General features: G+C 57.7%; 2 protein-coding genes and 19 non-coding genes across 21 annotated transcripts; 13 read left to right on the top strand and 8 right to left on the bottom strand.

The window, feature by feature from the left end:
• The first annotated feature begins 3,054 nt into the window (after nucleotides 1–3,054).
• On the top strand, nucleotides 3,055–3,800 carry LOC141925534 (vitelline membrane outer layer protein 1 homolog). The gene is given in 4 exon segments (XM_074829979.1): nucleotides 3,055–3,240; nucleotides 3,326–3,355; nucleotides 3,357–3,442; nucleotides 3,557–3,800. Coding segments are annotated over 4 exon segments (546 nt in total).
• Nucleotides 3,801–4,411: 611 nt separating this feature from the next.
• Nucleotides 4,412–4,485, bottom strand: TRNAT-AGU (transfer RNA threonine (anticodon AGU)). Its single transcript has one exon. It is a non-coding gene; the product is annotated as a tRNA-Thr (tRNA).
• Nucleotides 4,486–4,795: 310 nt separating this feature from the next.
• Nucleotides 4,796–4,867, bottom strand: TRNAP-AGG (transfer RNA proline (anticodon AGG)). Its single transcript has one exon. It is a non-coding gene; the product is annotated as a tRNA-Pro (tRNA).
• Nucleotides 4,868–5,143: 276 nt separating this feature from the next.
• Nucleotides 5,144–5,225, top strand: TRNAS-CGA (transfer RNA serine (anticodon CGA)). The gene has a single exon. It is a non-coding gene; the product is annotated as a tRNA-Ser (tRNA).
• A 711-nt stretch (nucleotides 5,226–5,936) lies between these two features.
• TRNAA-UGC (transfer RNA alanine (anticodon UGC)) lies at nucleotides 5,937–6,008 on the bottom strand. Its single transcript has one exon. It is a non-coding gene; the product is annotated as a tRNA-Ala (tRNA).
• A 250-nt stretch (nucleotides 6,009–6,258) lies between these two features.
• On the top strand, nucleotides 6,259–6,330 carry TRNAP-CGG (transfer RNA proline (anticodon CGG)). The gene has a single exon. It is a non-coding gene; the product is annotated as a tRNA-Pro (tRNA).
• A 638-nt stretch (nucleotides 6,331–6,968) lies between these two features.
• On the top strand, nucleotides 6,969–7,050 carry TRNAS-UGA (transfer RNA serine (anticodon UGA)). The gene has a single exon. It is a non-coding gene; the product is annotated as a tRNA-Ser (tRNA).
• Nucleotides 7,051–7,579: 529 nt separating this feature from the next.
• Nucleotides 7,580–7,651, bottom strand: TRNAA-CGC (transfer RNA alanine (anticodon CGC)). Its single transcript has one exon. It is a non-coding gene; the product is annotated as a tRNA-Ala (tRNA).
• Nucleotides 7,652–8,255: 604 nt separating this feature from the next.
• TRNAA-UGC (transfer RNA alanine (anticodon UGC)) lies at nucleotides 8,256–8,327 on the top strand. The gene has a single exon. It is a non-coding gene; the product is annotated as a tRNA-Ala (tRNA).
• Nucleotides 8,328–8,618: 291 nt separating this feature from the next.
• TRNAP-AGG (transfer RNA proline (anticodon AGG)) lies at nucleotides 8,619–8,690 on the bottom strand. Its single transcript has one exon. It is a non-coding gene; the product is annotated as a tRNA-Pro (tRNA).
• A 583-nt stretch (nucleotides 8,691–9,273) lies between these two features.
• On the bottom strand, nucleotides 9,274–9,345 carry TRNAP-AGG (transfer RNA proline (anticodon AGG)). Its single transcript has one exon. It is a non-coding gene; the product is annotated as a tRNA-Pro (tRNA).
• An 888-nt stretch (nucleotides 9,346–10,233) lies between these two features.
• TRNAA-UGC (transfer RNA alanine (anticodon UGC)) lies at nucleotides 10,234–10,305 on the bottom strand. The gene has a single exon. It is a non-coding gene; the product is annotated as a tRNA-Ala (tRNA).
• Nucleotides 10,306–11,395: 1,090 nt separating this feature from the next.
• Nucleotides 11,396–11,467, top strand: TRNAP-AGG (transfer RNA proline (anticodon AGG)). The gene has a single exon. It is a non-coding gene; the product is annotated as a tRNA-Pro (tRNA).
• Nucleotides 11,468–12,151: 684 nt separating this feature from the next.
• TRNAP-UGG (transfer RNA proline (anticodon UGG)) lies at nucleotides 12,152–12,223 on the top strand. Its single transcript has one exon. It is a non-coding gene; the product is annotated as a tRNA-Pro (tRNA).
• A 274-nt stretch (nucleotides 12,224–12,497) lies between these two features.
• On the top strand, nucleotides 12,498–12,569 carry TRNAA-UGC (transfer RNA alanine (anticodon UGC)). The gene has a single exon. It is a non-coding gene; the product is annotated as a tRNA-Ala (tRNA).
• An 845-nt stretch (nucleotides 12,570–13,414) lies between these two features.
• Nucleotides 13,415–13,496, bottom strand: TRNAS-CGA (transfer RNA serine (anticodon CGA)). The gene has a single exon. It is a non-coding gene; the product is annotated as a tRNA-Ser (tRNA).
• Nucleotides 13,497–13,772: 276 nt separating this feature from the next.
• On the top strand, nucleotides 13,773–13,844 carry TRNAP-AGG (transfer RNA proline (anticodon AGG)). Its single transcript has one exon. It is a non-coding gene; the product is annotated as a tRNA-Pro (tRNA).
• Nucleotides 13,845–14,092: 248 nt separating this feature from the next.
• Nucleotides 14,093–14,164, top strand: TRNAA-UGC (transfer RNA alanine (anticodon UGC)). The gene has a single exon. It is a non-coding gene; the product is annotated as a tRNA-Ala (tRNA).
• An 828-nt stretch (nucleotides 14,165–14,992) lies between these two features.
• On the top strand, nucleotides 14,993–15,066 carry TRNAT-AGU (transfer RNA threonine (anticodon AGU)). Its single transcript has one exon. It is a non-coding gene; the product is annotated as a tRNA-Thr (tRNA).
• Nucleotides 15,067–15,734: 668 nt separating this feature from the next.
• On the top strand, nucleotides 15,735–15,816 carry TRNAS-GCU (transfer RNA serine (anticodon GCU)). The gene has a single exon. It is a non-coding gene; the product is annotated as a tRNA-Ser (tRNA).
• A 5,040-nt stretch (nucleotides 15,817–20,856) lies between these two features.
• LOC141925003 (feather beta keratin-like) lies at nucleotides 20,857–21,153 on the top strand. The gene has a single exon (XM_074828332.1). It carries the CDS (start codon nucleotides 20,857–20,859, stop codon nucleotides 21,151–21,153), a length of 297 nt encoding a protein of 98 aa, XP_074684433.1.
• Nucleotides 21,154–26,415: the final 5,262 nt, after the last annotated feature.

Below are 26,415 nucleotides of genomic sequence, written 5' to 3'. Positions count from 1 at the left end.
GCATCCTGGCTTGTATCAGCAATAGCGTGGCCAGCAGGGACAGGGAAGGGATCTGACCCCTGGACTCGGCACTGGTGAGGCCGCCCCTCGATGAGTGGGTTCAGTTTTGGGCCCCTCACTCCAAAAAGGCCATTGAATGACTCGAGCGTGTCCAGAGAAGGGCAACGGAGCTGGTGCAGGGTCTGGAGCACAGGTCTGATGGGGAGCGGCTGAGGGACCTGGGGGGGTTTAGTCTGGAGAAGAGGAGGCTGAGGGGAGACCTCATGGCCCTCTACAACTCCCTGAAAGGAGGGTGCAGAGAGGGGGGATGAGTCTCTTGAGCCAAGGAACAAGCACCAGGACAAGAGGGAATGGCCTCAAGCTGTGCCAGGGCAGGGTCAGACTGGCTCTTAGGAAGGATTTCTGTGCAGAAGGGGTTGTTGGGCGTTGGAATGGGCTGCCCAGGGCAGGGGGGGAGTCCCCATCCCTGGAGGGGTTGAAGAGTCGGGTTGACCCAGCGCTGAGGGATCTGGTGGAGTTGGGAACGGTCAGTGTGAGGTTCATGGTTGGACTGGAGGAGCTTCAAGGGCTTTTCCAACCGTAATGATTCTGTGACTCTGTGATTCTGTGATAAAAACAGCACATCCCTGCAGAGAAGGAAGATAGAGCCGTGCCTAGAGACAATGGGGTTGTACAGAGAGCGGTTCTGACGGCCCGAAGCACACAGCTCAGCACAAACTGGCAAAAGGTCAGAAATTACCAGCGAGGAAGACTTCAAGCCGTAATCAAACGACCACCAGAGAACACCCAATGACTACCACCACATTTTACAGAGCATGTGTTGTTGGGGCGAGAACTACGTAAACGGTTTCTAGGAAATCATTTGAACACTCTGACTTTTTCTTGGAAAACTTATGCATATGTATCTATACTGCCTATATAGTCTGAGGGCTTTTAACTCGTGTGTGTGCGTTAGGAGGAAAGATCCCCCACACACCCGCCGCCATAATAAAGGAATACCTGCTTAATAACTCTGGTTATTGAGTTTTCACTACGTCACTGGGGTTGGGTCAAACTCCTGCCCGGCACACGGGGACCCTGGACTCAACTCCCAGCAGTGTCTGAGCCCCAGGAGGCATCTAGTATCAATTGCCTGGTCCGCCATGTGTAAGGAACTGAAGGAATGCCTCAAACCTTCATCGACACAGAAAACCTCAAGGACAAGCTGCGGCCTTTGGATTAGTCTAAGGAATGTCACCCAAGGAAGTGGGAGTGGATTGAAAGATGCACCCCCCACTCCCTTGCAGTTGCATTGACAAACTCCTTAGATAAACCTCGGAGGAGGAGACATGGACTAAACCAGATGTTTCCCCTAAGCCTGATACTTTATGGCGCCTTTGCCATTGAAGTGGTAACAAGAACAAGTGGTAAGAGGGGATCATTTCTGGGATGACTGATAAAATCTCTGGGAACAGAGGAAAAACCAAAGCTGGGCAAGGACCACCACCTCAACTGGAACCCATGCTCCACCTTTTTCCTCGTCTCTCATGGAAATGAGTTTGTGGAATCCCTGCCCCTCCTCGTCTAGTATGCTAATCAGCTAATAAGATGATCTTAAAAGGGGACAGAAACTTTGCTGGGTTTGCACCCTCCACCCAAGATTATCAGACCTGAGACAACGCTGGATCCAGGGGTGGTGATCCACATTTCTTTGACTCTTCTTTCTCTCTTTCTTTTTTTTTTCTCCTTTCCTTTCTTTTCTTTCTTATAGATTTATAAGAGACCACATTGCTTATTATCCTTTTCCAAGTTTAAATTGTTCTCTACCGCAAGTAAAACATTTTAACCGGTTGTTTGGTGTCATTTCACCTTAATTTAACCTGAGGGGATCACAGAACCGTTGCGATTCTCTGGGCTTCCAGTCCGGATTGTGACACCATGGCAACTGTGTCCTCCCAACGGGAAGGTGTCACCAGTCCCCCCCACAGTAGCGTTTGGCTTTGGAAAGGGAATGGCAGGAGGAAACCGAGAGGCTCAGGCAGAAGAAATTGAAGAAGCATCTAAAAGGGCAGCCGGGTCCTGGCATGGAGGTGGCTGGAAGTCTCTTATCCAAGACTCATGGGAAAAAATCCACTCAGAAATCCTTAGAAGAGCTATTACTGCAGAAAGTTGCTGTTAAGCAGTAAAACAATAACCCTCTGAAAGAGGAGGGTGCAACTGGGAGGCAAACTGGGACTGTTCAGTGTGAGGAGGAGAAGGCTGAGGGGAGACCTCATCGCTCTCTACAGCTCACTGAAAGGACGTTGTAGAGAGGTTGGTGCTGGTCTCTTCTCACAGGTAATTAGCGACAGAACAAGAGGGAACGGCTTTGAACTCCAACAGGGGAGGTTCAGACTGGACATGAGGAAAAAATGTTTCCCAGAAAGAGTGGTCAGAGAGTGGAATAGGCTGCCCAGGGAGGGGGTAGAGTCACCATCCCTGGGTGTGTTTAAGGGTCATTTAGATGAGCTGTTGGGGGATGTGGTGTAGGGGAGAACTTTGCAGAGTCGGGCTGAGGGTTGGACTTGATGGTCCCAAGTGTCTTTTCCAACCTGAATGATTCTGTGATTCTGTGAAATGAAGCATGATGCCATGATGAAATGGATACCTTGGGGAGTGAGGGCAGAGAAAATGGGAAGGGACTTCCCTCAGAGGTGTGGGTGAACTTGTCTGTTTATTTTAACTGCAAAGAAAGAAAGAAAGATCAAAAGGCAGAGTGCAAATCCCATCTTGCACGCAGTGGGGGCCTGGAGCGGGAGAGAAAGGTGCCCTGTCCCCACACCGTCCCAAGCCCCAGTTGGCGCTGGGATACATGGTGGCTCTGGGTGAGCTGCCTGGAGAGGGACCCAAACAAAGAGCTGGTGGATCAGGTCCCAGCACCCCACCCAGCAGGGAGATTAGCCCTCCCCTGCAGCTAATCCTGGCTGTCTGACAGGTCTGGGCGCCCTGGGAAGGTAACTGAGATGCTGTCACGTCCCTTCTGCCAGCCCTGCTAGGTATAAGAAGCCTGTCGGGCCAGCTGCAGGAAGGGCAGCCATGCTGGGGGAACAGGTCCTGCTGCTGCCCGTGGGGCTTGCCGGTGCCACAGGGCAGGGACAGGAGTGGGACCTGGCCGGGAGGGATGCCTCGGTCATCACCGTGTCCAACGGGAGACCCTGGGGAGACTGGGCCTGGCCAGAGATGTGTCCCAAGGACTCCTACGCCAGTGGCATCGGCTTCAAGGTTCAGCCACTGTGATGGTGCCCACAGCCAGTCTGGGGATCCTGCTCCTGTGGGCAGTTAACCCCCCACCTCTGTCCCCTCACAGGTAGAGCCGCCCCAGGGAGTGACAGGGGACGGACACGGTGCTTAACAGGATTGGGCTGCACTGCTCCCATGGCAGAGACCCCGGTGTCAGCTTCACAGCCGAGTACCAGAGCGACAGGTGAGCCCCCATCGGTCCCCGTCCCCTCCCCGTGGCTGGAGAGCTTCCTTTGTGGCTGCCTCCTCCTCCTGCACCCCCCAGCCTCTGCACCGACCATCTCTCTCCCCCGTCTAGTTGGGGCCACCAGTCAGAGGCCCACTGGTGCCTGAGTGATGAAGTGGCCGTCACCAGTGCCCGCTTTGCCTGCTCCGGTGGGCACATCCCGGAGGGGCCAGGGTCTACCTGGGGCCAGCAGGGCGGCTGGAGCCCTAACTGTCCCAGGGTGGTGTGTGGCATTCAGACGCAGCAGGATCCTGCACAGGGGCTGAAGAGGGACAACACGGCCCTGAATGATCTGTGTCTCTTCTGGTGCCCCTAACGAGCGCTGGAAACCTGTTGCAGGGTACCCAATCCCATGACCCAGCCCCTCAGCAGAGCTGGTGCCCAGGGTCCCCTCTCCCAGGACCCCACATCCACCAGGAGATGCCTTAGCCCTGGTACCCTCAGGGGGCACCTTTCCCTTATCCCCCTGGGCTCCATCATTGAACAAGTGCTGCTGCTGGCCCCCCAACACCTACCCTGCTCCCCAGAGGTGCTCCCAAGTCCTTTCTGCCCTCACCTAGACTTCCAGATATTCCCCAGCATCTCCAGGACTGTCCCTGTCCTATCCTGAAATGAGCTTTTGGTAAAAGCATGCACCCAGACTGTGCCAGGACAGCTTCATCACTGGGAGGGGGAAAACTGGGGCAGAGAAGTGGAGAGCTGTGGCTGGCCCTGCCAGGACGTGGGGATGCATCCCCCACTGAAGGGGGTAGCTGAGAAGTCACCTCTGGACCCTCTTCGAAGGGCAAAAGAACAGGAGGCTGCAGGCACTGGTGGAAATCCTGATGGGGCAGAAGGAAGTGGGGCCACCGGTGACCCCTACTTCAGGTAGAGACCCCCAGCAGTGCCCCCAGCTTGGGGCAGGGAGGAAAAACAGCCCCCAGGCCCAGGCACCACTGGGAGTCGAACCCAGGATCTCCTGTTTACTAGACAGGCGCTTTAACCAGCTGAGCCATGGCGCCCACCTGCCCCAAATATGTGGGGTGCCCCCCAGACATGGAGTGCCCCACAACTATGGGCTGTGCCATGGCTATGGCCCCTGCTGAGTCCCTGTCCCCATCCCACTGCCACCCTGACACCAGGGTCACCCTGCAGGACCAATGGGCCTGGGCACAGGGTTGGGATGGCAGAGATGGGGGACAGTCCTGTGGTCACACAAAGCTCAAAGCCCCAACGACTGTGGGGTGTCCTTGGGGGATAAAAATTGACAGCTGGGTCCCAAATGAGCTCGCGCTGGCCAGGGGAGAGGGGGGTGGTGGGTGCCCAAAAGGAGGGCTCGTCCGGGAGTTGAACCCGGGACCTCTCGCACCCTAAGCGAGAATCATACCCCTAGACCAACGAGCCGGGGTGTGCAAGTGCCCGGGCACCCCCATCCTGTGCCGGGCACTGGGGTGCTGGGGGGGCACTGCTGCCCAGGGACACGGTGCCCCAGGAGCCGCTTTCTGCAGCTGGGCCCTGCCCCCAGCCCCTGGGGAGCAGAGCGGGGCTGAGGGGGTGTGTGGGGACGCACCGGCCACCCCAGAGACTTCCCCACTTCCCAGCACAACGGGGTGCCCGGGGGTGCCCGGGGGGTGATGGGGGGTGGGGGGCAGGTGTCCCCCCGGGGAGCACAAGGCTGTGGCTGTGATGGCCGAGGGGTGAAGGCGTTGGACTCGAAATCCAATAGGGTTTCCCTGCGCAGGTTCGAATCCTGCTCACAGTGAGAGCTTTTACCTTCTCCTTATAGGAGCCGGCTGGGGGGAGCAGGAGCAGGAGTGGGAGAGGGGCCTGGGGTCAACAGCAGCGCCGGCCCTGCACCGCACCTCTTCCCTGCTGCTCCCTGGAGAGTGAGGCAAGGTAGGGCAGAGAGCCATGGACCACTTGCCCTGGGGCCAGGTGAAATCCTCCCCTCTGAGGAGGGACTACCATATAGGCTGGGGACCCACAGCCATGGGGTGTCAGTTGTGGGCTTGTCTGCAGATGCTTTTACCAGTGGGTCAGCTGGGACCCACACAGAGCCCAGGGCTTTGGGGCAAATGGGGAGGGCTGGGGAGTCCAATGCAGGTTTGGGGTACGGTTCCACCTTCAAGTAAAAGAGAATCTGGGTCCAACTCCCAGGGGAGGCCTCCCTTTGGGCAAAGTCTGCCTGGGTTTTGTCTGGGAAGCACTGAGTTCATTTGGGGTCAGCTGTTGGCTTTTGTCCCCTTGTTCCCCCCACAATCACCACAGCTTTGGGTTGGGCATGACGAGTGGGGCACCTCCCTCTCTCCAGGGTCCTGGCATTGGGTGTGGGCACCCACTGTGCACCACTGCTGTCCCCCCCAATCCTGGGCCAGATGTGCCCACAGGCAGCCCCAGGACTTTTCTGGGGGTTCCGGAGGGCTCTGCCAGTCCCACAGCTGGCAGGGAGGGGGTTCTGGGAAGGCAAAAGACATGGAGATGCTGGGGGTTGAACCCAGGGCCTCTTACATGCAAAGCAAGCGCTCTCCCGCTGAGCTACATCCCCCTGCCCATGGGTAGGGCTGCACCCAGGGGTCCCCACTGATGCCCGTGGTCCAGTTGCCTCCATGGCCACTGGGGCTAGGGCGCTTATGTACTGTGGCCACCTCCAAACAGTGGCCCAACGTCCTGGGCACAGTAAGATGGACTTCCCTGCTCCAGGCTGTGCCAGGGGCAGAAGGCAGCATCAGCCACCCTCACCAACACCCAAAATTGTGGGGCATAGATGCTAGGGGTGCATTGGGGTGCAGCACCCCGGCTCGTTGGTCTAGGGGTATGATTCTCGCTTCGGGTGCGAGAGGTCCCGGGTTCAACTCCCGGACGAGCCCTCCTTTTGGGCACCCACCTGCCTTGCCTGGCATGTGGGACCATGGCATAACCAGGGCACGATGAGGGCAGTAGTGCCCAACCAGAGAGGGGTTGGTGCCGTGTCCTGGCTGGGTGTGTCCCCCTGCACAGGGTGGACCCCCAAGAGCTGACTGCGTTCCCTGAGGGTCTGTTTTTGGAGTCAGCACCCTGGGGGCAGAGCAGGGTGAGCAGTGGGCAGTGGGGCAGTGGTGGGGGGTGAGGGGAGTTGTGCAGGTCTCCACCCCTGCCCTTACAGAGGAGATGTAATTCAGTAGCAGAATGCTTGCTTTGCATGTAAGAGACCCTGGGTTCAACCCCCAGCATTTCCATGGCCTTTCCCCCCGACCCTGATACCTGTTTTCTCCCTGGGCATCACTGGAGGATGCTTCCCTTTGGTGCCCGTGTCGAGGCTCTCTGCTGTAACTGGATTTCTTCCCAGCCATTCATGAATACCCCCAGACATTCCCCTTTCCCAGCCCTGGCACGTGTGGGTACTGGGGCTACCGAGGGGTAGAGGGACTGTGCAGATGTCCCCACACCAGGCTGGGGGACATTTCTCCTCAAAAGCAGACTGCAGAACAAAGCCGGGGTGTCAGTGGCCCACAGAGAGACACCAGGGGCTGTGATGGCCGAGGGGTGAAGGCGTTGGACTTGAAATCCAATAGGGTTTCCCTGCGCAGGTTCGAATCCTGCTCACAGCGAGAGCTTTTACCCACGGTGGGATGGGGTGGGGGGCCAAGGCAGCCCCAGACCACAGGAGCACGCAGTGAGGAGAGCGAAGGCAGACTGCTGCCCTTCTACTGTGCTGGGCCTGGGGGACCCTGGGTCCAAGTCCCAGATGAGCCCTTCTTTTGGGCATGCACAGAACCTGTGGGGATGGGGCATGGAAAGGGTGACCTGCCCAGTACAGGGGGGACAGGCAGCTTCCTTGGCCACGTCCCCTCTGCTGGGACGGTCCCACTACTGCTGGGACCAAGGTGCTGCCCGCGGCCCTGTGGGCAAAGACACAGCTCAACCATACCCGGGCTTGTCGCCTTCTGGGTGGGGAAGGGGCTGTCAGGGCAGTGGGGGATGGCAGAGTGTGGCACTGCTGTACCACATCCCCCGTGGGCAGCTCTGCCTGGGACGTGGGGAATCCTCCCCTGCTTTGGGGATGCCTTCCAGAAGTTCAAGTGGAATTTATCACCACTGTCCTGTGGAGGTGGTGGGTATCAGGGAGGCAAAAAAACCTGGAGATGCTGGGGATTGAACCCAGGGCCTCTTACATGCGAAGCAAGCGCTCTCCCACTGAGCTACATCCCCCTGCCTCATAGCTACTGGCACCTGGGGGTCCTGCTGCCCACCCTGGTCCTCTTGGTCCCACGGCTTTTAGAGCCAGTGGCCATGTCCAGGTTCCAGCCCTGCAGCCAGGGCAGAGCAAGGGGGACCTTCCAGCTGTGAACTGGGGCCAAAACCAGCTTGCGCAGGTCCCATCCCATGCCGAACAGTTCCCTGTGTACTGAAGCTCAAGCAGGGGGGTCCTACCCCTCTGTAGCACACAGGCTTGTTGGTCTAGGGGTATGATTCTTGCTTTGGGTGTGAGAGGTCCCAAATGCAACTCCCAGACAAGCCCTCCTTTTGGGCACTCGCTTTCCTTGGCTGCCGTGCGTGGCCCCAGCCCGTGGTGGGACGAGGGGTTGGGGTAGTGTGAGGGCACTGGTGCCTGATGCAGTGAGGATAGGCAGAGTGTTTGGAGGGGACATGTCCCCACGGACAGGATGGAGCCTCTTAGAAGCAACAATTGGGATGATGGAGGGTCTGGTTTTGGTGTCAGGGCTCTGGGGGCAGTGCAGGGTGAGGAAGGGGCAGTGAGGGAGCAGTGCGGGGTGAGGGGAGTCACTCAGACCCCCACCCCTGTCCATGCAGAGGGGATGTAGCTCAGCGGGAGAGCGCTTGCTTTGCATGTAAGAGGCCCTGGGTTCAACCCCCAGCATCTCCAGCTTTTGCTCTCCCAGACGCCCCTCCCTGCTGGCTGCGGGGCTGGCAGAGCCCCAACAGCCCTTAGAAAAGCTCTGGGGCTGCCTGCAGGCACAGGTGTCCTGGGAATGCTTCCTGGCACCCACGGCCTGCGGGGAAATGCCTGTGGCCATTTCCCTCCCCTGCCAGGGCACTGCGGGGTGTGGGGGCACCTGGTGTCCTGTGTCTATGGGGCTCAGGGTGTCTCTTGGGGTGAGTTTTGGTGGTGGTGGGAGCGGCTGGGTGGGAGGAGGGTGGTGGGTGCCCAAAAGGAGGGCTCGTCCGGGAGTTGAACCCGGGACCTCTCGCACCCTAAGCGAGAATCATACCCCTAGACCAACGAGCCGGGGTGTGCAAGTGCTCGGGCACCCCCATCCTGTGCCGGGCACTGGGGTGCTGGGGGGGCACTGCTGCCCAGGGACACGGTGCCCCAGGAGCCGCTTTGTGGGGCTGGACCCTGCCCCCAGCCCCTGGGGAGCAGAGCGCGGCTGAGGGGGTGTGTGGGGATGCACCGGCCACCCCAGAGACTTCCCCACTTCCCAGGAAAAGGGGGCAGCAAGGACAGACTGGGGCAGTGGGAGCTGGGGGTGCACAGGGAGCCCAGCAATGCCCCAGGCTGGGGCTGTGATGGACTCGGAGCAGGAGGGTCACCGGTTCCCCTGGGGTTTTCCAGGTCTTGCAGAGCTGGGAGAGGTGAGGAAAGAGCCAGTTGTTGGGGAGGTGTGTAGGACCATGTTGCTGAGCTGCCACGTGGCTCGCCATCATGACCCTGTGCCTTGTCCAAGGACTGGAGAGCAGAGGGGAGGGAGAGGGCAGCCGCCACCTGTGCTGGGCACGGCTTGGGCTGTGCAGTGTCTGCGGCCGTGGGGTAGAGGAGCTGGTCTGGGTCCCCCCTGTGTACCCCATCTCGTGGTGGGTGCCCAAAAGGAGGGCTCGTCCGGGAGTTGAACCCGGGACCTCTCGCACCCTAAGCGAGAATCATACCCCTAGACCAACGAGCCGGGGTGTGCAAGTGCCCGGGCACCCCCATCCTGTGCCGGGCACTGGGGTGCTGGGGGGGCACTGCTGCCCAGGGACACGGTGCCCCAGGAGCCGCTTTGTGGGGCTGGGCCCTGCCCCCAGCCCCTGGGGAGCAGAGCGCGGCTGAGGGGGTGTGTGGGGATGCACCGGCCACCCCAGAGACTTCCCCACTTCCCAGGAAAAGGGGGCAGCAACGACAGGCTGGGGCAGTGGGAGCTGGGGGTGCACAGGCCAGGAGGGATACAGGCCCCCTCCAACGTTTTCCAGGATTTGCACCCTGGCACAGGTAGGGAAGTGACATTTCCCCACGATGCTGAGTGGAGTCTTCCACATTACTTCATCCCTTGGTGAGCTGGAGGAGCCGATGCCTGGAGAGCAGAGAGGAGAGAGAGGGCAGCACCCTGGGGCATCCCCCACCTACACTGGGTACGGCTTGGCCTGTGTGGTGCCTGGGGCCATGGGACTGTGGGGAACAGGAGCTGGGCTGGGTTCCCTCTGCGCATCCCATCATGTTGGTCTAGGGGTATAATTCTTGCTTAGGGTGCGAGAATCCCAGGTCCAACTGCCAGATGAGCCCTCCTTTTGGGAACCCACCACCCTCCTCCCACCCAGCCGCTCCCACCACCACCAAAACTCACCCCAAGAGACACCCTGAGCCCCATAGACACAGGACACCAGGTGCCCCCACACCCCGCAGTGCCCTGGCAGGGGAGGGAAATGGCCACAGGCATTTCCCCGCAGGCCGTGGGTGCCAGGAAGCATTCCCAGGACACCTGTGCCTGCAGGCAGCCCCAGAGCTTTTCTAAGGGCTGTTGGGGGCTCTGCCAGCCCCGCAGCCAGCAGGGAGGGGCGTCTGGGAGAGCAAAAGCTGGAGATGCTGGGGGTTGAACCCAGGGCCTCTTACATGCAAAGCAAGCGCTCTCCCGCTGAGCTACATCCCCCTGAAACACCCTCTCACCTGCCTTTCTCATCACTCCCACAAAATACCTCTCACTTCCCCAACCTCCTGCAGCTGCTCACCGTGCCCTTCAGGCCTTTCTGGACACTGCGTGGCCCTCCTGGGCCATGGGGCCGCTGACGGACCTCTCACTGCCGCGTCGACACAGGAGCACGCCAGGGACACGCTTTTCTGCACACAGCCCCCACGCACACCTGCCCACTGGGGATGTGCTTGACAGCCCACACACGCTCTCACATCCCCCACTGCCCCGACAGACCCTTCCCCACCCACATGGGGACCACACTGCCTGTGCCTGACCTCTGACTCTCACCACAGGGCCACGGCCAGCACCTCGCTCCCGGCACTGGCAGGACTGGCCCACCAGAGGGGACGTGGCTGACCTGGGGAAGCCGCCCGTCCCCCCTGTGCCGGGCAGCGTCGCCCCATCTGTGACCCGTCTGTCCCCACACAGGCCGTGCCCGGCAGTGCTGCCCTAAAGGAGGGCTCGTCCGGGGCTTAGACTGGGGATCTCTCGCACCCTAAGCGAGAATCATGCCCCTACCAAGGAGATGGGATGCGCAGAGGGGACCCAGCCCAGCTCCTGACGCCCATGGCCCCATGGCCCCGGGTACCGCACAGGCCAAGCCGTGCCCAGCGCAGGTGGGGGCTGCCCTCTGCCTCCCCTCTGCTCTCTGCACATCAGCTCCCCCAGCTCGCCCAGGGACAAGGCACAGGGCGATGCAAGGGACTCCACTCAGCATCTCAGGGAAATGCCACTGACCCCACCTGTGCCAGGGTGCAAAACTTGGAAAACATTTGCAGGGGTCTGTGTCCCTCCTGGCCTGTGCACCCCCAGCTCCCTCTGTCCCAGCCTGTCGTTGCTGCCCCCTTTTCCTGGGAAGTGGGGAAGTCTCTGGGGTGGCCGGTGCATCCCCACACACCCCCTCAGCCGCGCTCTGCTCCCCAGGGGCTGGGGGCAGGGCCCAGCCCCACAAAGCGGCTCCTGGGGCACCGTGTCCCTGGGCAGCAGTGCCCCCCCAGCACCCCAGTGCCCGGCACAGGATGGGGGTGCCTGGACACTTGCACACCCCGGCTCGTTGGTCTAGGGGTATGATTCTCGCTTAGGGTGCGAGAGGTCCCGGGTTCAACTCCCGGACGAGCCCTCCTTTTGGGCACCCACTGCCCACCGCAGCCCCTCTGGGCACGCATGGGGTGACACCCCAGCTGGGTGGCTCTGCCCAGGGCTGCGGTGCCGATGGTGATGGCACTGCAGCTGGGCTTCCCTCAGCAGCTCCTCTTCCCACCCTGGCACAGCTACTGGCAGCCCCTGACCAGCGGCTGCATCCAGAATATCAGGCCCCTGCTCTGCCCCGGAGCCATCCCCCTCCCTGTCCTGGCCCCGTTGGCACCCGTGGGCAACCAAGGCACACCCAGTGCCTGCAAAGCCCCATGGTCAGCAGCTCTGGGGGGCTGGGGAAGGGAGTAGTGGCAGGGATTTTCTGGGAGTGATGACAAAGCCACATCAGAGTGGGACATCAGCTTTGGGGGATGCCCCGTGGAGGAAGATGGAGGTGGGTGATGCTGCAAAGCACCAGCCGTGTCAACCTTGGCAAGAGCCAGGGAGGTGATTTTGAGGAGAAAAAGCCCTGGAAATGGTGGGAATTGGAGATGCTGGGCACTAATGTCCCGTGGCCACCTGCAGCTGCTGCATCCACTGATCAGGGATGGCCAGAGGGACCCCCCTGCTCCCAGAGTGTGCCGAGAGTCACACACCCCCTCAGCTGCCCCCAAGACCCCAAATCTGCGTGGAGCACAGGGGCTGGGGGCACAAGGGGGTACAGCGCCCTGGCTCGTTGGTCTAGGGGCATGATTCTCGCTTTGGGTGCGAGAGGTCCCGGGTTCAACTCCCGGACGAGCCCTCCTTTTGGGCACCCACCTTCCCCAGCAGTTCCTGCAACCATGGCCCAGCTGGGGCATGTCGAGGGCAGCAGTGTCCAGCACAGAGGGCTCAGTGCCACGGCCTGCCTGGCTGCGTCCCTGTGGGCAGGAGGGACCCCCAAGATCTGGCAGTGAGTGCCCCACCCCGAGGGTCTGGTTTTGGTGTCATGGCCCTGGAGCAGAGCAAGGTGGGCAGTGGGGAAGCAGTGGGGGGTTCAGGGGATTTCCCCAGGCCCCCACCCCTGCCCATGCAGAGGGGATGTAGCTCAGTGGGAGAGCGCTTGCTTTGCATGTAAGAGGCCCTGGGTTCAACCCCCAGCATCTCCAGTTTTTGTCTCCCCAGACCCCTTCTCCCTGACAGCTGTGAGGCTGGCAGAGGCCCTCAAACCCCTTAGGAAATCTCAGGGGTGCCTGCAGGCACTGCTCTCCTGGGGATGCTTCTTGGCACCCGCAGCCTGCACAGAATGCCCAAGGCCCTTTCCCTCCCCTGCCAGGGCACTGCGGGGTGTGGGGGCACCTTGTGTCCCTTCCCTACGGGGCTCAGGGTGTCTCTTGGGGTGAGTTTTGGTGGTGGTGGGAGCAGCTGGGTGGGAGAAGTGTGGTGGGTACCCAAAAGGAGGGCTCATCTGGGAGTTGGACCTGGGACCTCTCGCATTCTAAGTGGGAATTATACCCCTAGACCAACAAGATGGGGTGTGCAGGAGGGACACAGTCCAGCTCCTGTCCCCCACGGTCACGTGGCCCTGGGTACCGCACAAGTCAAGCCATGCTCAGTGCATTTGGAGGCAGCCCCAGGGCGCTGCCCTCTCCCTCCCCTCTGCTCTCCAGACATCAGACAAGGCACAGGGGCATGATGGCGAGACACATGGCATCTCAGCAACATGGTCCACACCTCCCCATCCCACTCCCCTTAATGGCTGTTTCCTCACCTCTCCCGGGTCTGCAAAACCTGAAAACACCATGAGAGTCTGTGCCCTTTCTTCTTTGAGGCCATCACAGCCCCAGTTTGGGGCATTCCTGGGGACTCAGCCATGAAGTGGGTTTTCTGGCGCAGGAGCTGCTCCCTAGGGCAGGGCTGGGGCTGCCCTGGCTGCCATCACTCTCCCACAGCAGCTCCCCCAGACGCAGCTGGGACTCCCAGCGTGGGTACCAGGGCGGCGGGTAAAAGCTCTCGCTGTGAGCAGGATTCGAACCTGCGCAGGGAAACCCTATTGGATTTCGAGTCCAACGCCTTCACCCCTCGGCCATCACAGCCACAGCCTTGTGCTCCCCGGGGGGACACCTGCCCCCCACCCCCCATCACCCCCCGGGCACCCCCGGGCACCCCGTTGTGCTGGGAAGTGGGGAAGTCTCTGGGGTGGCCGGTGCGTCCCCACACACCCCCTCAGCCCCGCTCTGCTCCCCAGGGGCTGGGGGCAGGGCCCAGCCCCACAAAGCGGCTCCTGGGGCACCGTGTCCCTGGGCAGCAGTGCCCCCCCAGCACCCCAGTGCCCGGCACAGGATGGGGGTGCCCGGGCACTTGCACACCCCGGCTCGTTGGTCTAGGGGTATGATTCTCGCTTAGGGTGCGAGAGGTCCCGGGTTCAACTCCCGGACGAGCCCTCCTTTTGGGCACCCTCATCCCCACTGGTGCCTGGGACCATGGCTTTACTGGGACAGGGCGAGGGCAGCAGTGTCCAGCACAGAGGGGTCAGTGCCAGGTCCTGCCTCCCCCTGGGACCTTGTGGATGCTTCCCCATGGGCAGGATGAACCCCCAAGTGTTGATAGTGTCTAATTTTGGAGTCAGAGCCCTGGGAACAGAGTGGGGCAGTGGTGTGGGGGGAGGGGATTTGCCCAGGCCCATGGGCAGGGGGATGTAGCTCAGCGGGAGAGCGCTTGCTTTGCATGTAAGAGGCCCTGGGTTCAACCCCCAGCATCTCCATGTCTTTTTTCAGGGAGAGCCCAAAAGGAGGTCTCATCAGAGAGTTGAACCTGGACCTGGGCCTGTGCCAGGGACATCCCCAGTGTAGGGTCCCCTTTGGCAGCTGGGACAGCTGGAGGGTGCTGCAGAGCTGTGTTTCATCCTCCGTGTTTCAGCCTTCCCGCTGGGTGTCAGTGGCTGAGCAGGTCTCAGTCCCACTCCCCAAGTCCCCTTCCCAGTGCTGGAGCCCATCTGAGCCAGGCCAGGAGGAGGCAAATGGAGCTGGGTGAGCACAGGTGTCACCAGCACCCGTCGTGCTGGGGAGCTGCTCTCGGCCACTCTCCCCCTTGATGTGTCTCACACAGCTCTCAAGAAACTGGAGACTTTAGGGGTGCCTGGGCGCTTAGAGGCTGCACTGAGATTATCTGGGTTGGCCTTTGGCACTCATGGGTGAACTGAGCAGGTGGGCAATATCCTGGGGACCCCTGGGATGCTGGGGTGAGCTGAGCAGCCAGAGAGAGACCCAAGGCAGAGGCAGTGGCCTCAGGGCAGTGCAGGGGCTGGGGCAGCTGGCAGGGCTCTGCCAGGGAAAGAGGAGGAGGGTAGCAAGTTCCTGCAGGGGCTGGGACCCCAAAACCCAGCTGATGGTGGTAGGGGACATGTTGGGCTCCCTGTGCCAGGGGACTGGGTCAGAACTGGGGCTGCTCGCATTGACAGATAGAAAGGCTTTGGGGGTGGGGTACCCCAGACCTGGGGCAACAGTGTGGGGCATGGGGAGGGGGAGTGTGGCTGCAGGTGGGCAGAGGGTCAGGTGTGTTGGGGGGGCACCCCATGTCTGTGGGGCAGGGGGGCGCCATGGCTCAGCTGGTTAAAGCGCCTGTCTAGTAAACAGGAGATCCTGGGTTCGACTCCCAGTGGTGCCTGGGCCTGGGGCTGTTTTTCCTCCCTGCCCCAAGCTGGGGGCCCTGCTGGGGGTCTCTGCCCTGCCCCCTAACAGTGGAGCCCCCCACCCCTCTGTCCCAGGGAACCCCACTCTGGAGGGAAGGCGTTTCCCTCTGCTCCCTCCCCCCTGCGTGCTCACAGTGGAGAGAGATGACCCAAACTATTTCTAGACCCCAGGGGATTTGGGAAATAAAGTGGTAGATCCAATGCTGACTGGAGCCCCACCATCTTCCCCATTTATTTGCACAGCTGGTGCTGAATCACGCAGGAAAACCCTCTGGACAGAGGTTGGGGGCGGTGGGATGGTGGTGTGGGGGGTAGTGGAGACCTGCAGCAAGTAACAAAGCCCAGGGCACATGCTTTTATGGCAAAAATAAATGCCACTTTGCCCTTTGCCATCCTCTGAACACAGGGAGAGAAGGGACCATGGAGAGGGGCAAACGAGCTGCTAGCACTTGGTTGCTGCCCTGCCCAGCTGCCCTGCGACAGGGAGGTGGGCAGTGGGCTGCCATGGCCAGGCAGATGGGCTACCAGGGCTCTGCCTGCCCAGCCTGGCTCTCCAGGGGACACTCTAGACAACCAGCCACAGGTTTGCAGCCTTTGGTCAAAAAAGAATAAAAAAATTCCCAGAAAAGAAACCAGAACAGGGGACGAGGTGGCCGAGTGGTGAAGGCGATGGACTGCTAATCCATTGTGCTTTGCACGCGTGGGTTCAAATCCCACCCTCGTCGGGGCTCTGGGGATACCCCACCCAGATGGGGATAAGTTTTTGCTGCAGCTCCCAGTGTGGCTGGCTTCCTTCTGCCTCTCTCTGTTTTTTTTGTTCTGCCATGTCAAATACCTGTCTGCCCCTGGGTTGCTGCTCCCACTTGTTGAACCTGCTCCTGGTTGCTCAGAGAACTGGGTTGCCCTTCAGTGCAACGTGCCAGGCCCCACACGCTCCCCTGCAGGAGCAGGCTACCAACCCTCTCCGTTTCCTGAGCCCTCCTGCCAGCTCACTAAGTCTTTCTCCAGGAGGTAAAGCACCAAACCGTGGCCAGGGAAGGTCAGCCACAGGCTGGCTGGGCAGCGATGTGGGCACATCCCGAGCTTGTGCTCTACTTTATTCCCTTCTGCTTTCTGTCAGCTGATTTATTCCTTTCTGCATCTCACACATAAGCCCTGGGCATCCCTGTCATGCTGATGGGAGCCAAAAGCCATCCCTGGACAAAGCTGTGTCTTGCTGAGCCATCGCCACATCCTACAGGTTCTTTTTCTGAGGGTGGCATAGCTGCTGCGTGCTGGCAAGCTCCCTCCTGGGTCTGCAGCAGTGCTGGCAGTGCAAGTTGCTGGGGAGAGAAGAGGGTGAGCTACTGCAAGATGAAGAGGAAAGAGGTAAAAAATAAACCTCACCTGCTGGGTATTTGACTGCTGAAATCCCAGCGGTCTTGCAGAGAGGGAAGCCTTGCATTCCTCAGAGCGTGTCTGTGCTTCGGTGCAGCTGGGCAAACGTGTTGTGCCAGCCTTGCAGGTGCCTTACCCGCTCCCGCCCCTTCTTTCCGCAGATGAGGATGTGGCCAGGCAATGCCGTGGCTTGGAGGCAAGGCGAGGACTCTCAGGCTGCCCACACTGCAAGCCCTGCACTGGCTTTTTGACCTTCCCTGGGGCCACGTTTCCTTCCCATGCCTTGGGGAGGTGCTCCTGGGGACCAGCTGGGAACTGCTTCCCTCTGTCAGCCTCTCCCAAGCCAGAAACAGTGATCAGGCTGCAGTGAAACACCGGCCTCATCCTGTCCCGCTGCTGTGAGACACTGCGGTGCTTGGCCACTTTCGGTGCATGGGGGTTACAGCCCCGGAGAAACAATAACTCACAGCTGGATGTGGTGAAATGGGAAGAGGTGGGGGGTGCAGGCTCCTCCTCAGGTGGTGGTGTATGGCACGGGGGCTGCTGCAGCAGGATGGGACCGGGGGGCTTGCCAGGCAGAGGCAGACAAGAGAGGGGACAAGCTGACTCCCTTGGGACACCCTTCAGCCCTGCTGGGCTTTATCCGCCCTGGCACATGCGTGCCTCCACCCTGGTGTGTAGTGATGAGGCCTCCTTGGGGGAACGTGCCAGCCTCAGTGACGCTGTGGAGCATCAGCCCACCCGGGGACCTGGCAATTACAGGGGACGTGTGGTTGTATGAAACCAGATCATCTGCAGCCCCAGGGTGGCACACGGCAGCCGGGGCCTGGCTCTCCACAGTGGCACCGGCTGGACTCTGCTCCCTGGGATGCACACAGTGGCCCTGGAGCACACCGAGCCTGCCCTGGCAAGGGCACAAACAGCCAAGGATGCTCCGTGGCTGTGTGGAGGGGCAGCTGCCCCAGGGGGTCTGTCTGTGCCAGGATGCTGCCTCCTGGCACCAGCGTGTCCCGCTCGCCCTCACCCGCCTCAGCGCAGTCCCCGCATGTGCCACCGCTGGCAGGTCAGCTGTGGCCCTGGGCGAGCATGCTGGATGCAGGTGTCCCTTGGAGATGGGAAGCAGTGGGTCTGTTGCTGCTCCAAAATGTGCCTTTGGCTTTCAGGAGAAGTTTGGGGCAAGCTTCTACCCTCCAGCCGGTCCCAGAGACATCTAGTCCTTGGGTTGTTGGAAATCAAAATGCAAAGTGGTGAAATTGGTGTTGCAGAGTGCTGCTGGGGCTGGTGATGAGAAGGGAAACAGCGAGTATTGGTCCTGGGCCGTGTTTCTTCTCATGTCCTTATCTGCAGGAGGAACCAGGGCTGAGATGGCCACACATCCTGGATCCACTGCAGAAGTTAAGAAAATGGGTCTGACATGTTTGGTTTGGTGAAGTTTTCTCATTTTTGTGGTTCCTCCAGAGAAAGTCATGTCTCAAGCAGAAAGTGCTCATTCCCTGAAATGAACAGGGGTTTGGAGAAAACAGCCCTTGTCTTTCTTCCAAATAGCTGCATTTCCAGGAAGAGTTCTTTCCCCTCTGGTTTTCCTATGCTTTAATCTCATTCATTACACAAATCTGATTATTTTAACTTCCTGACACATGACTTTTGTTTCCCCTTCTTCAGGCAAAGGTCTTGTTCAGTACACAGATCCACTCACATTCAGCAACATGCCCTCTCTAAGTACCCCTGTGCATTTATTTCAAGCATCACTGCGTCTGTGGATATTCTTCTGGGACACCTAAACTGGGTTGCAAAACATGCAGTGAGGCTGCAAATCAGAAGATCCCAGACTGTGTCTGGAAGCCTGGAAAGGAGTGCTCCAGGAAGGGCTGTTTTCCCTGGGATCATGGCAGTGCACAGAGGCACAAAAAAAAAAAAACAAAAAAGAGAGATGGAAGATGATTAGTGAAGTGGAAGAAACCCTGACTGGCAAAGGAAAGGTTTAATTCTTAGGCTGTGGGTCGAAGGTGTACCTGTGGCATCATTTTCTCATTCAAGAGTGGTGCAAAATGCAGCAAAGTAAAGCTTTATTTTAAGCTCACCAAATTGCTGTTTAGGAGGTCGTGATGAACAACAGCCTCCTGCCTTACTCCAGCAGGCTGCAATGTGGCTTCTGTCTGAAGCACATGTCCTCCGCTGCACCTCGGAAAAGCTGATTTTCTCTTTCCCCATTCAGAATGATGCTAAAAATAGCTGGGCTTGACTCCAGTGCCACTGAAAGGCCTATTTGCCCTGGCAGGCAGGGCAGGGAGGAGTAATTAGGGACAATTCAGTGCTATCAACCATGGCTCTGCAAGGCCACATCACCCTAGGAACTAAAATGACCCCCAAAACCTTACAAGGTGTGTCTTTAACAGTGATGCTGACAACCCCTGGCTCCACACATGCATAGTACATGTGCCCCAGTACTGTCATGGTTTATTCCAGGGCAGAAGATGTTTGTGCCTTCATCTGGGCTCTGCTGGCATGAAATGAAAAGCCTTCTTCAAACTTTCCTTGCCCCTAGAGCCTGATGGCTCATTCCCCTGCTTGGGACCACGCCAGTGACTCCCTCTCCCCAATGTGCAGGTGATTCACGTTTAAGTGCAGGTCGGGACTTTTGCGAGTCCCCGGCTGTTTAGCAGCTAACAGGCTTTCAGCAGAGCAATCCGGTGTCATGCCGCAGCCTGTAATTAAAAATGTCTTGATGATGTCACTCCATCACAAGAAAGCATAGCTGTGAACTTCTGGCTCACCACTGTTAGCATATCCAAAGAGCAGGATGGAAAGGCTCTTGGCCTCAGAAATCAGCTCACTGCGCAAAATCAGTCAGTTTTGGTGTGCGTCATCTTCAGGGGTGGACTCCAGAGCCCATGATTACTTTGCTTTTAAAATTTGATGTGTCTTCCAAGCAGAATTCATACCCCAGGCATGAGGAATAGTAACAAAAAAAGGCAAAATGCTCGAAGTGGATCCAAAAGCGTTAACAATTTGCTCATGCCAGGGTAACTCAAGTCCCTGTGTCTCTGTCTGTAGTACCTGGACATCTGGGGCGATAGAAATGCCCTCTGGCATTTTTCTTCCAGCCGTCTGTGGTTCCCCAGCACCTTCACCCCTGCAGCCCCCTGGTTTTCCTGCCATCGATGAGGTCACCTTTACAGGGTTTACCTACAAATGTATGTTTTTCTTGTGTTCAGCCTATGTCCCTGAGCTCACCTCAGGTGCACTGGGGAGCACTTGGTTGTGCTCGGAGGAAGGTGGGGAGCGATGCGCCAGGGATGTGCCTGCCCTAAATTCTGCTGAAACACTCTCCTGCCTGGTGGCATAAGACCAAAAATGTACTTTGGCCTTAGGAAGCAAGGTAATTAATGCCTGTAGCCCAAATCATTTCAATCTTACTCAGTATTAAATGGAAGCAAAACATGACAGATGAAAGAGGGAACTGTTTAATCAGCCGGGGGAGCTTTCCAGGAGAAAACTGTCGGTTGTTGGGAAGTTTCAGGCGGAAGGTATGCACCCGCTCCCCTGGGGGCTGGGACTCCCTATAAAACCCCGTGTGACTCCCGGCCCCACCACCCGCTCCCAGCTGCTGCCGCTGCCTCCGCCTGGGTAAGTCGAGACAGGCTCCGTCTCCTCCCCACTGAGCTGTTGCTTTCACCGATGCCTTGTACCCGGTCCTCCGCAAGAGTTCAAGGTTTGTTACCTGCCTCCTTCCCGCCTGTGGAGGATGCTGGGGAAGGGTGTATTTCTGCTCCAAAACGAGGAGTGCAAGGGGTTGTGGGATGCAGGGCTTGCAGGATCCGTAACCACATAGCAGGGTGCATCCTGCGTGGCTTTCCTGTTGAAGGAAAGAAAAAGAATAGCACATGCCCAGGTTGCAGGGATAGATGTGTCCCTGATAACGGGAGGGCATCAGAGGTCCCTTATATTTTGGGATGGGATAACTCAGCTCATGTGAAGTCCAGCTTGCTCACATTGTATTGATTTAGGTGGGTTTTGCTACAACCAGATGCGTCTTGGTAAGCATTTCGCTTGCTGAAGGCTTGCTGTCAGCTTGAAGGCGTGTAGGAGTGGGTCTGTTCTCAGTGCTCAGAGTCTGGTGCCTCCAGTTTCCCCAGACGTGCAGTCCAAACCAAACTCCTCATTTTCTCCTGAGCAGGTTATGGGGTGAGGGAAGGGGGAAGCTGGCTCCTGCCCATTTGGAAAGCCTTCCTTCGGCGTTCCTAAACCATCCAAACTCACCCTCTAACTAGTTTTCCCACACCTCTTATTATGGGAGCCACTGAATGAGGGCTCAGCAGAGATGGACCAGCCTCTGCCTTACATTTATACCCTGGCTCTGGCTTTCAGGTGTACGTCCTCGCCGTGCGATGTCCTGCTACGACCTGTGCCTGCCCTCCTCCTGTGGTCCCCGGCCACTGGCCACCAGCTGCAACCAGCCCTGCTTCCGCCGCTGCGGGGACTCCACTGCCGTCATCCAGCCCCCCACCGTCGTGGTCACCCTTCCCGGGCCCATCCTCAGCTCCTACCCGCAAAACACGACGGTGGGGTCCACGGCATCAGCAGCGGTTGGGAGCTACCTCCGGTGCTGCGGGGTCCCCGTGGCCTCCGGTGGTAGCCGGGGGCTGGGGAAGGCGGGACTGCTGTGCCTGGGCAGCGGGCTCTAGGGGTGTCCCTGGCCACCTCGGGAAGGACAAACGAAGCACAGGACCAAGACTGGGGAAGAGGACTAAGGAAATGCCCATGGGTTTCCCAGCTGGGGGGGGCACCTGCAGCCCCCCCAGGAGGAAAAGAGCTATGCGAGCGTGTTACTTGAGACCGTGCCTCTGTATACCTTTATCTCACTAAGCCTTACTTTATATTCCCATGTAGGTGTCACACCCTGCAGTGCTACACAACATTTGCTGCTGGCTGGGCAAAAATGCTTATAGGGGGCTGTAGACAGAAGATGATAGTCATGGGGCAGTGGGGCAGAAGAACACCTTGTAGGGATTGGCTTGTCCTGGAGTGGGGTTTATCCATTTCTTTACCGAGCGCTGGAAATGCACTTTTCATACTCTGAACTGGTTTATTCTCCTTCTCCTTCTCATTAAAGTCATGCTACATCATAGCCTGAGTCTTCTGGTGTTCCTTGTGCCTCTGGTCTGGAGGGGTAACCTGCTCTGGAGGCCACTTGTTGCTGGAGGAGGGAGGTTTCTTTTTCATCTGAAATGGGAGTTCCTGCTGCTCAGCTCCACACTGTACTGACATAAGTGTGTGGTTTGCTGTGACCAGCCTGAAGGCAATTTTCTCAGCCTGGAAACCTCTCCTGCTGCCCTATAACAAGTGCCATCTTAGGGATGACTTCCCACAGGAGCAGACTTGTTGCCTATTCCTTCAAGGAGTTGGGAGCACGAAGGTTTGACATTTCAAAATGACATTTACCCTGCCTTTTGAAGCAATTTTTTGAGGGAGCTAAGGAGGATGGATGTGGGGTCAGGGAAGAAAGGCAGAAGTGGCCTTCTTGGGAGATGCTTCTTTGGATGGTCATCCTACGCCCAACTCATCCAGTGTTTTATGGGTGACAATTAAGAGTAAAAAATTCCTAAGATATATCAGGGCTGCTTCAAGCATTAGACTTTTTATTCTTACTCTTTACAACAGCATGTAGCAAAAGGGGCCTTATACAAATAAATATGTACTGACTCAAACCCAGATAGCCCAGGTGCCAGTGAGGCATGTGGTGTGTCTACATGTGATGTATCTCCTAAGGAAGCAGCAGAAACATTTTGTTCTGTGCTGCCGCCTGCACACATAGACATGCATATGTACAGGCATGGCTGCAACATTGGCCTTGAGCGAGTCCTGTGAATAACATGAGCTGAATGTCCCTGTGCTAGCTCCGTGTGACAGCTCAGGGAATGCCATCTCACCCTGCACACAGGTGCACCTTGTCCTGCAGCCCATGTCTGCAGCAGCATCCCCGGCCCCCTCAGAGAAAGAGGGGTGCCTGTGATGTGAAACGCGCTGCAGGGTTACCCAGGCTTCCTCTGGACACAGATATTGGGAAGCCCAAATTTGCTGAGACCTGTGACTGATCACTGATTGATCAGAGGTGTCGTGGGGAGAGGCATCCTAACATTTCTCAGAGACTCCAAGCATGAGGACACTCAGACCTGTGGTAATGCCATCGGGACAGATATAGAAACGTAACAACAATGACACGAAGAAGCAACTATAGTTTACCCGTGTGCTCCAGATACAGAGGCAAGAGCAACAGCTGGACTGGCACACAGCAGGGAGCTGTTGCTGGGTAGGGAGCCCTGCAGCTCCTGTGCTTGTGAGCTGCTCAGTTAGAGGAGGACAAGGATAACCCCATTCCCATCCCCAGCCACAGCACGGTGAGCTCCATACTGAGCTCTTCCCAAAGACTGGGACACAAGACTTTAGTTGAACACATTAAAGAATCGGAGAATAATTTTTTTACAGGGAGGGGATGCAGGTGTTTCTGGAAAAAGATGTCAGGCATTGAGTAAAGCCATGTATCATCAAGCAGAACCTTTTCAGCTGATGAAAGGAGGAATAAGAGTCCTACATGGGTATTGTTTAAATACCCTCTCATACCTTATGCATTTTGGTAGTGTGACGATTTGCATAAAGCTGATGAGTGTTTATAATGAAGGATTATGCTGAGCTTGAAAGCATGTTGGTCTTCAAAAGCCTTTAACCAAGCTCAACTGGTTTTATTGCTCAGGAGGTCTTCACAGAGGTGCTCCTAATTTGGAGAATATTTATGTGGCAATTGCTCAGCAGTCAGAGCACCAGGAGAAGAGAGGTGTGGCTTTGCATCCTTCTTCCAAGGACTGCTCAGATATTTTTATCCCAGCTCCAGAAATTGCCTGTGGAGATAGTATGCAAAATTCTCCTGAACACTGCAATGAGGAAAAGCATTGGATTTCTAGCAAAAGATAAACAGATAATAAAGATTAGAAAGCTGTAGGCATCTGGAGCTTGTGCAACCATCCTCCATCAGTCTGTTGCACAGGACAGTCAGGATGGAGCCAGTGGAAAGAATAATGACATTTTTATGCAGCTTTTCTCTGAACAACTCCACTGGTGAGGTTATACAGATTGTTTTTTTTCTGATGATCCAGTGTCTTAAAGGAGACTAAAATCCATGCAGCCCTTGATTTGACTTGAAAATTGTGATGCCTTAGTGCAGACAGAGTTGGGGAATTGAGGATCTCAGTGCCCTGCAGGGCTCCCTGTCCTAAGGGACCTGGCACCCTGTCTCCCACGGGTGCTGTGACACCCGTCTGGGAGCCGTGCCGTCTTGGCTCCCAGCTCAAGAGCTGTCCTGAATTCACTCCACCATGTATCCCCCCAGCCAGTGCTTGCCCAGGGCAGGACCCCACAGACCTGCTGATCAGGCCCTAAAATACAGGTTCCTCCAAAGACAGTGCAGCCAAAGGCTCTGGTGGGAAACAGAGAACTGCATGCCAAGACTGAGATGAAAAATAATGCTTAGCGGCTGGAAGGACACACATGGAGGGAAATAGCTGGGTCCTGGGGTTTGGTCCCAGCCTTGCCTACTTACGGCTTTCAAAAGCAGCAACAGCAGCAGCATTTCTCAGAAAAACCTGGAGCATAGCCCTCTGGCTATGCCTGCATCTGTTGAATTTCATGTCTTCTGCTCATCTCCCATCTTCTCTCACCTGCTCATGTCCTTAGAGGAAACCTTCTCCCTGCTGTCTCTCAGCATCCTCCTCCGGCAGCAGTCATTGCGTCCTGGAGACCCCTATTTCCCTTCATTTTCTTTCTTCTGTCCTTTGCTTTGGTGAAGCCAACTGCACCAGCAGAAATTACAGTGCCCAAATCAACAGGGCCTGGCAAGGTGATGGTGGTAGCTCCCCATTGCAGGGCCACATCCATGGGGGTGTTGATCTCCTCTTTGGGGTGTCTGTAGCCATGGGGACACCCCAACCTGCATCACCACATGTGGCAAATGGGCTTGCTCAGGTTCCTCTGCATTTGCTTGTTTGGGGAAGCCAACAGAAGCAGCCAGTGAGCATTTTGTATGGTGGTGGGTAATTTGCTCCCCCCTGGGGATGGAGGAGGTGGGGAGCAGGGATGAAGTCATGGTTTGAGTTGGAATGATGGAACAATGGAAAAACCTAGAGAGTTGTCATGGAAAAGGGAAGACTGGTGTGAGTAACAAGCGAGTGGGACCATCAGGAGCGGAAGTCCAGGACAGCACGGAGCTAGTGATAGGGATGGAGGGATTGGTGGTGGCTGAATGATTGCTGGGTCAACAAAATACAAGCACATCAATCTGTGGCTTCTCTGCGCATCCATATGAGAAGACAAAAAACGTGGTGACTCACAGCAGTGGGATGGGATGAAGAGCCAGATCCACTGCCTGTGCCTTTGCTGGGTTGTAGAAGGTGTAACCCACCCCAGCACCTGGGCACTAACCTGAGGGCAACATCACCAGGAGGGTGAGCTGGCTTCCACAGGCAGTGTCCCTCATCCTCCTAGCTGGGGCAAACACCCCTGGCCAGAGCACTTGGGGACATGCCCCTGGAGCTGGGAGCCCGCAGGCATGGCAGACTGAGATGGGACTTGTTTGTCAATAAAAATCTCCTTCCTCGCACACCAAAGCCTGCAACACAATTTCCCACAAAAGCAGAGAGGACACCTGCTCTTGGGCTTTAGGAAAGGGAGAGAAAGTGGTTGCATGGCCGGGATAAGAAGGAGGAGAAGGCACCACTGAGAGGACATCCCACCCCAGGCACCCGTGGACTGACTGCAGGGCAGGGGCTTGCTGCTCTTTCTCGGGGTGCCCTCCCTGCCATGCAAGCGCCCTGTGTCAGCCTGGGGAGCCAGACAGGCGATGGCTCCTGCAAGGGCTCTGGTTCTTCCCCAGGGCTGGAAATCCCATAAAGCAGGAAAATAACAGGCCACCCACATGTATGAGTCATGGGGGAAGAAGCATGCAAATCAAAGGGCACTGGCACCCTGGTCTTGCCCTCCTGGTGCTGCCCATGGGAGCGGGGCACACAAGACTTGCACCCCAGCGATCCCACAGCCCTGTTGGCTCCGCCAGAGCCGTGCCTCATCACCGCTCCCGGCTGTCCTATCTCCCATTCTCCTCTGAGCCTCTCCCCCTGGGGAGGGCAGACCTCAGGGGGAGACAGGGATGAGTGCAATGAAAGCAGAGCCCGAATCCCAATGGTTTACAAGGTCCCGGGAGTGAAATACTTGTGGATCTGTGTTTAAAACTCAAGAATTGTTCAGTTAAATATGCCAAGGCTGTTAATTCACATTTGCTGAGAACTAGACGTCTGCACATTCTCCGAAGAGGACCAGGGTGATGTGGTTATTGCTGCATAAGGTGGCTGGTGTTAGCACTGGATACATGGGGCTGAAGGAGCTGGGCAGCCATGGAGGCTGATATGACATGGAAATCACGGGGGTGCAGTGCTTCCCCTGCCTGCTCCTCCCCCCTCCTCCGTGATTTGCAGGGCAGGGGAGAGGAGTGAGGCTTGCCTGCACTACCTCTGGCTGATCCATCCTCTCGGTTCCCCGGGGTCAGCTCACGGGGTTTGAATGTGCCCCAAGGAGGGAACCCTTGCTCTGGCACAGCACGCAATGTGATATAATCAGCATCACAGACTTGCTGTGGGCAGGTTGTCTGAAAATCAGCTCTTCACCCTGTTCCCCCCGTGACTGTCCTGCGTGGAGGGGGGTCCCTACCAGCTGGGGGTCCTGCAGCAACTTGGCTTCCCAATCCAGCACAGCTACAGGCAGCCCTCGGGGACTGTGTCCAGAAAGAATTCCCCTGTCCTGCCCTGGAGTTGTCCTCCCAATCTTGCCCCCCACGGCACCCGTGGGAGACCTGGCACCAGCACTATGCTGACCCCCATGGTTGGCAGCTCCCGGGGGCTGGG

The sequence above is a fragment of the Strix aluco genome, chromosome 6, assembly GCF_031877795.1.
Source record: "Strix aluco isolate bStrAlu1 chromosome 6, bStrAlu1.hap1, whole genome shotgun sequence".
Taxonomy (NCBI): domain Eukaryota; kingdom Metazoa; phylum Chordata; class Aves; order Strigiformes; family Strigidae; genus Strix; species Strix aluco.
The sequence above is the reverse complement of the archived record's forward strand: the minus strand, read 5'-3'. Positions and strand labels throughout refer to the sequence as shown.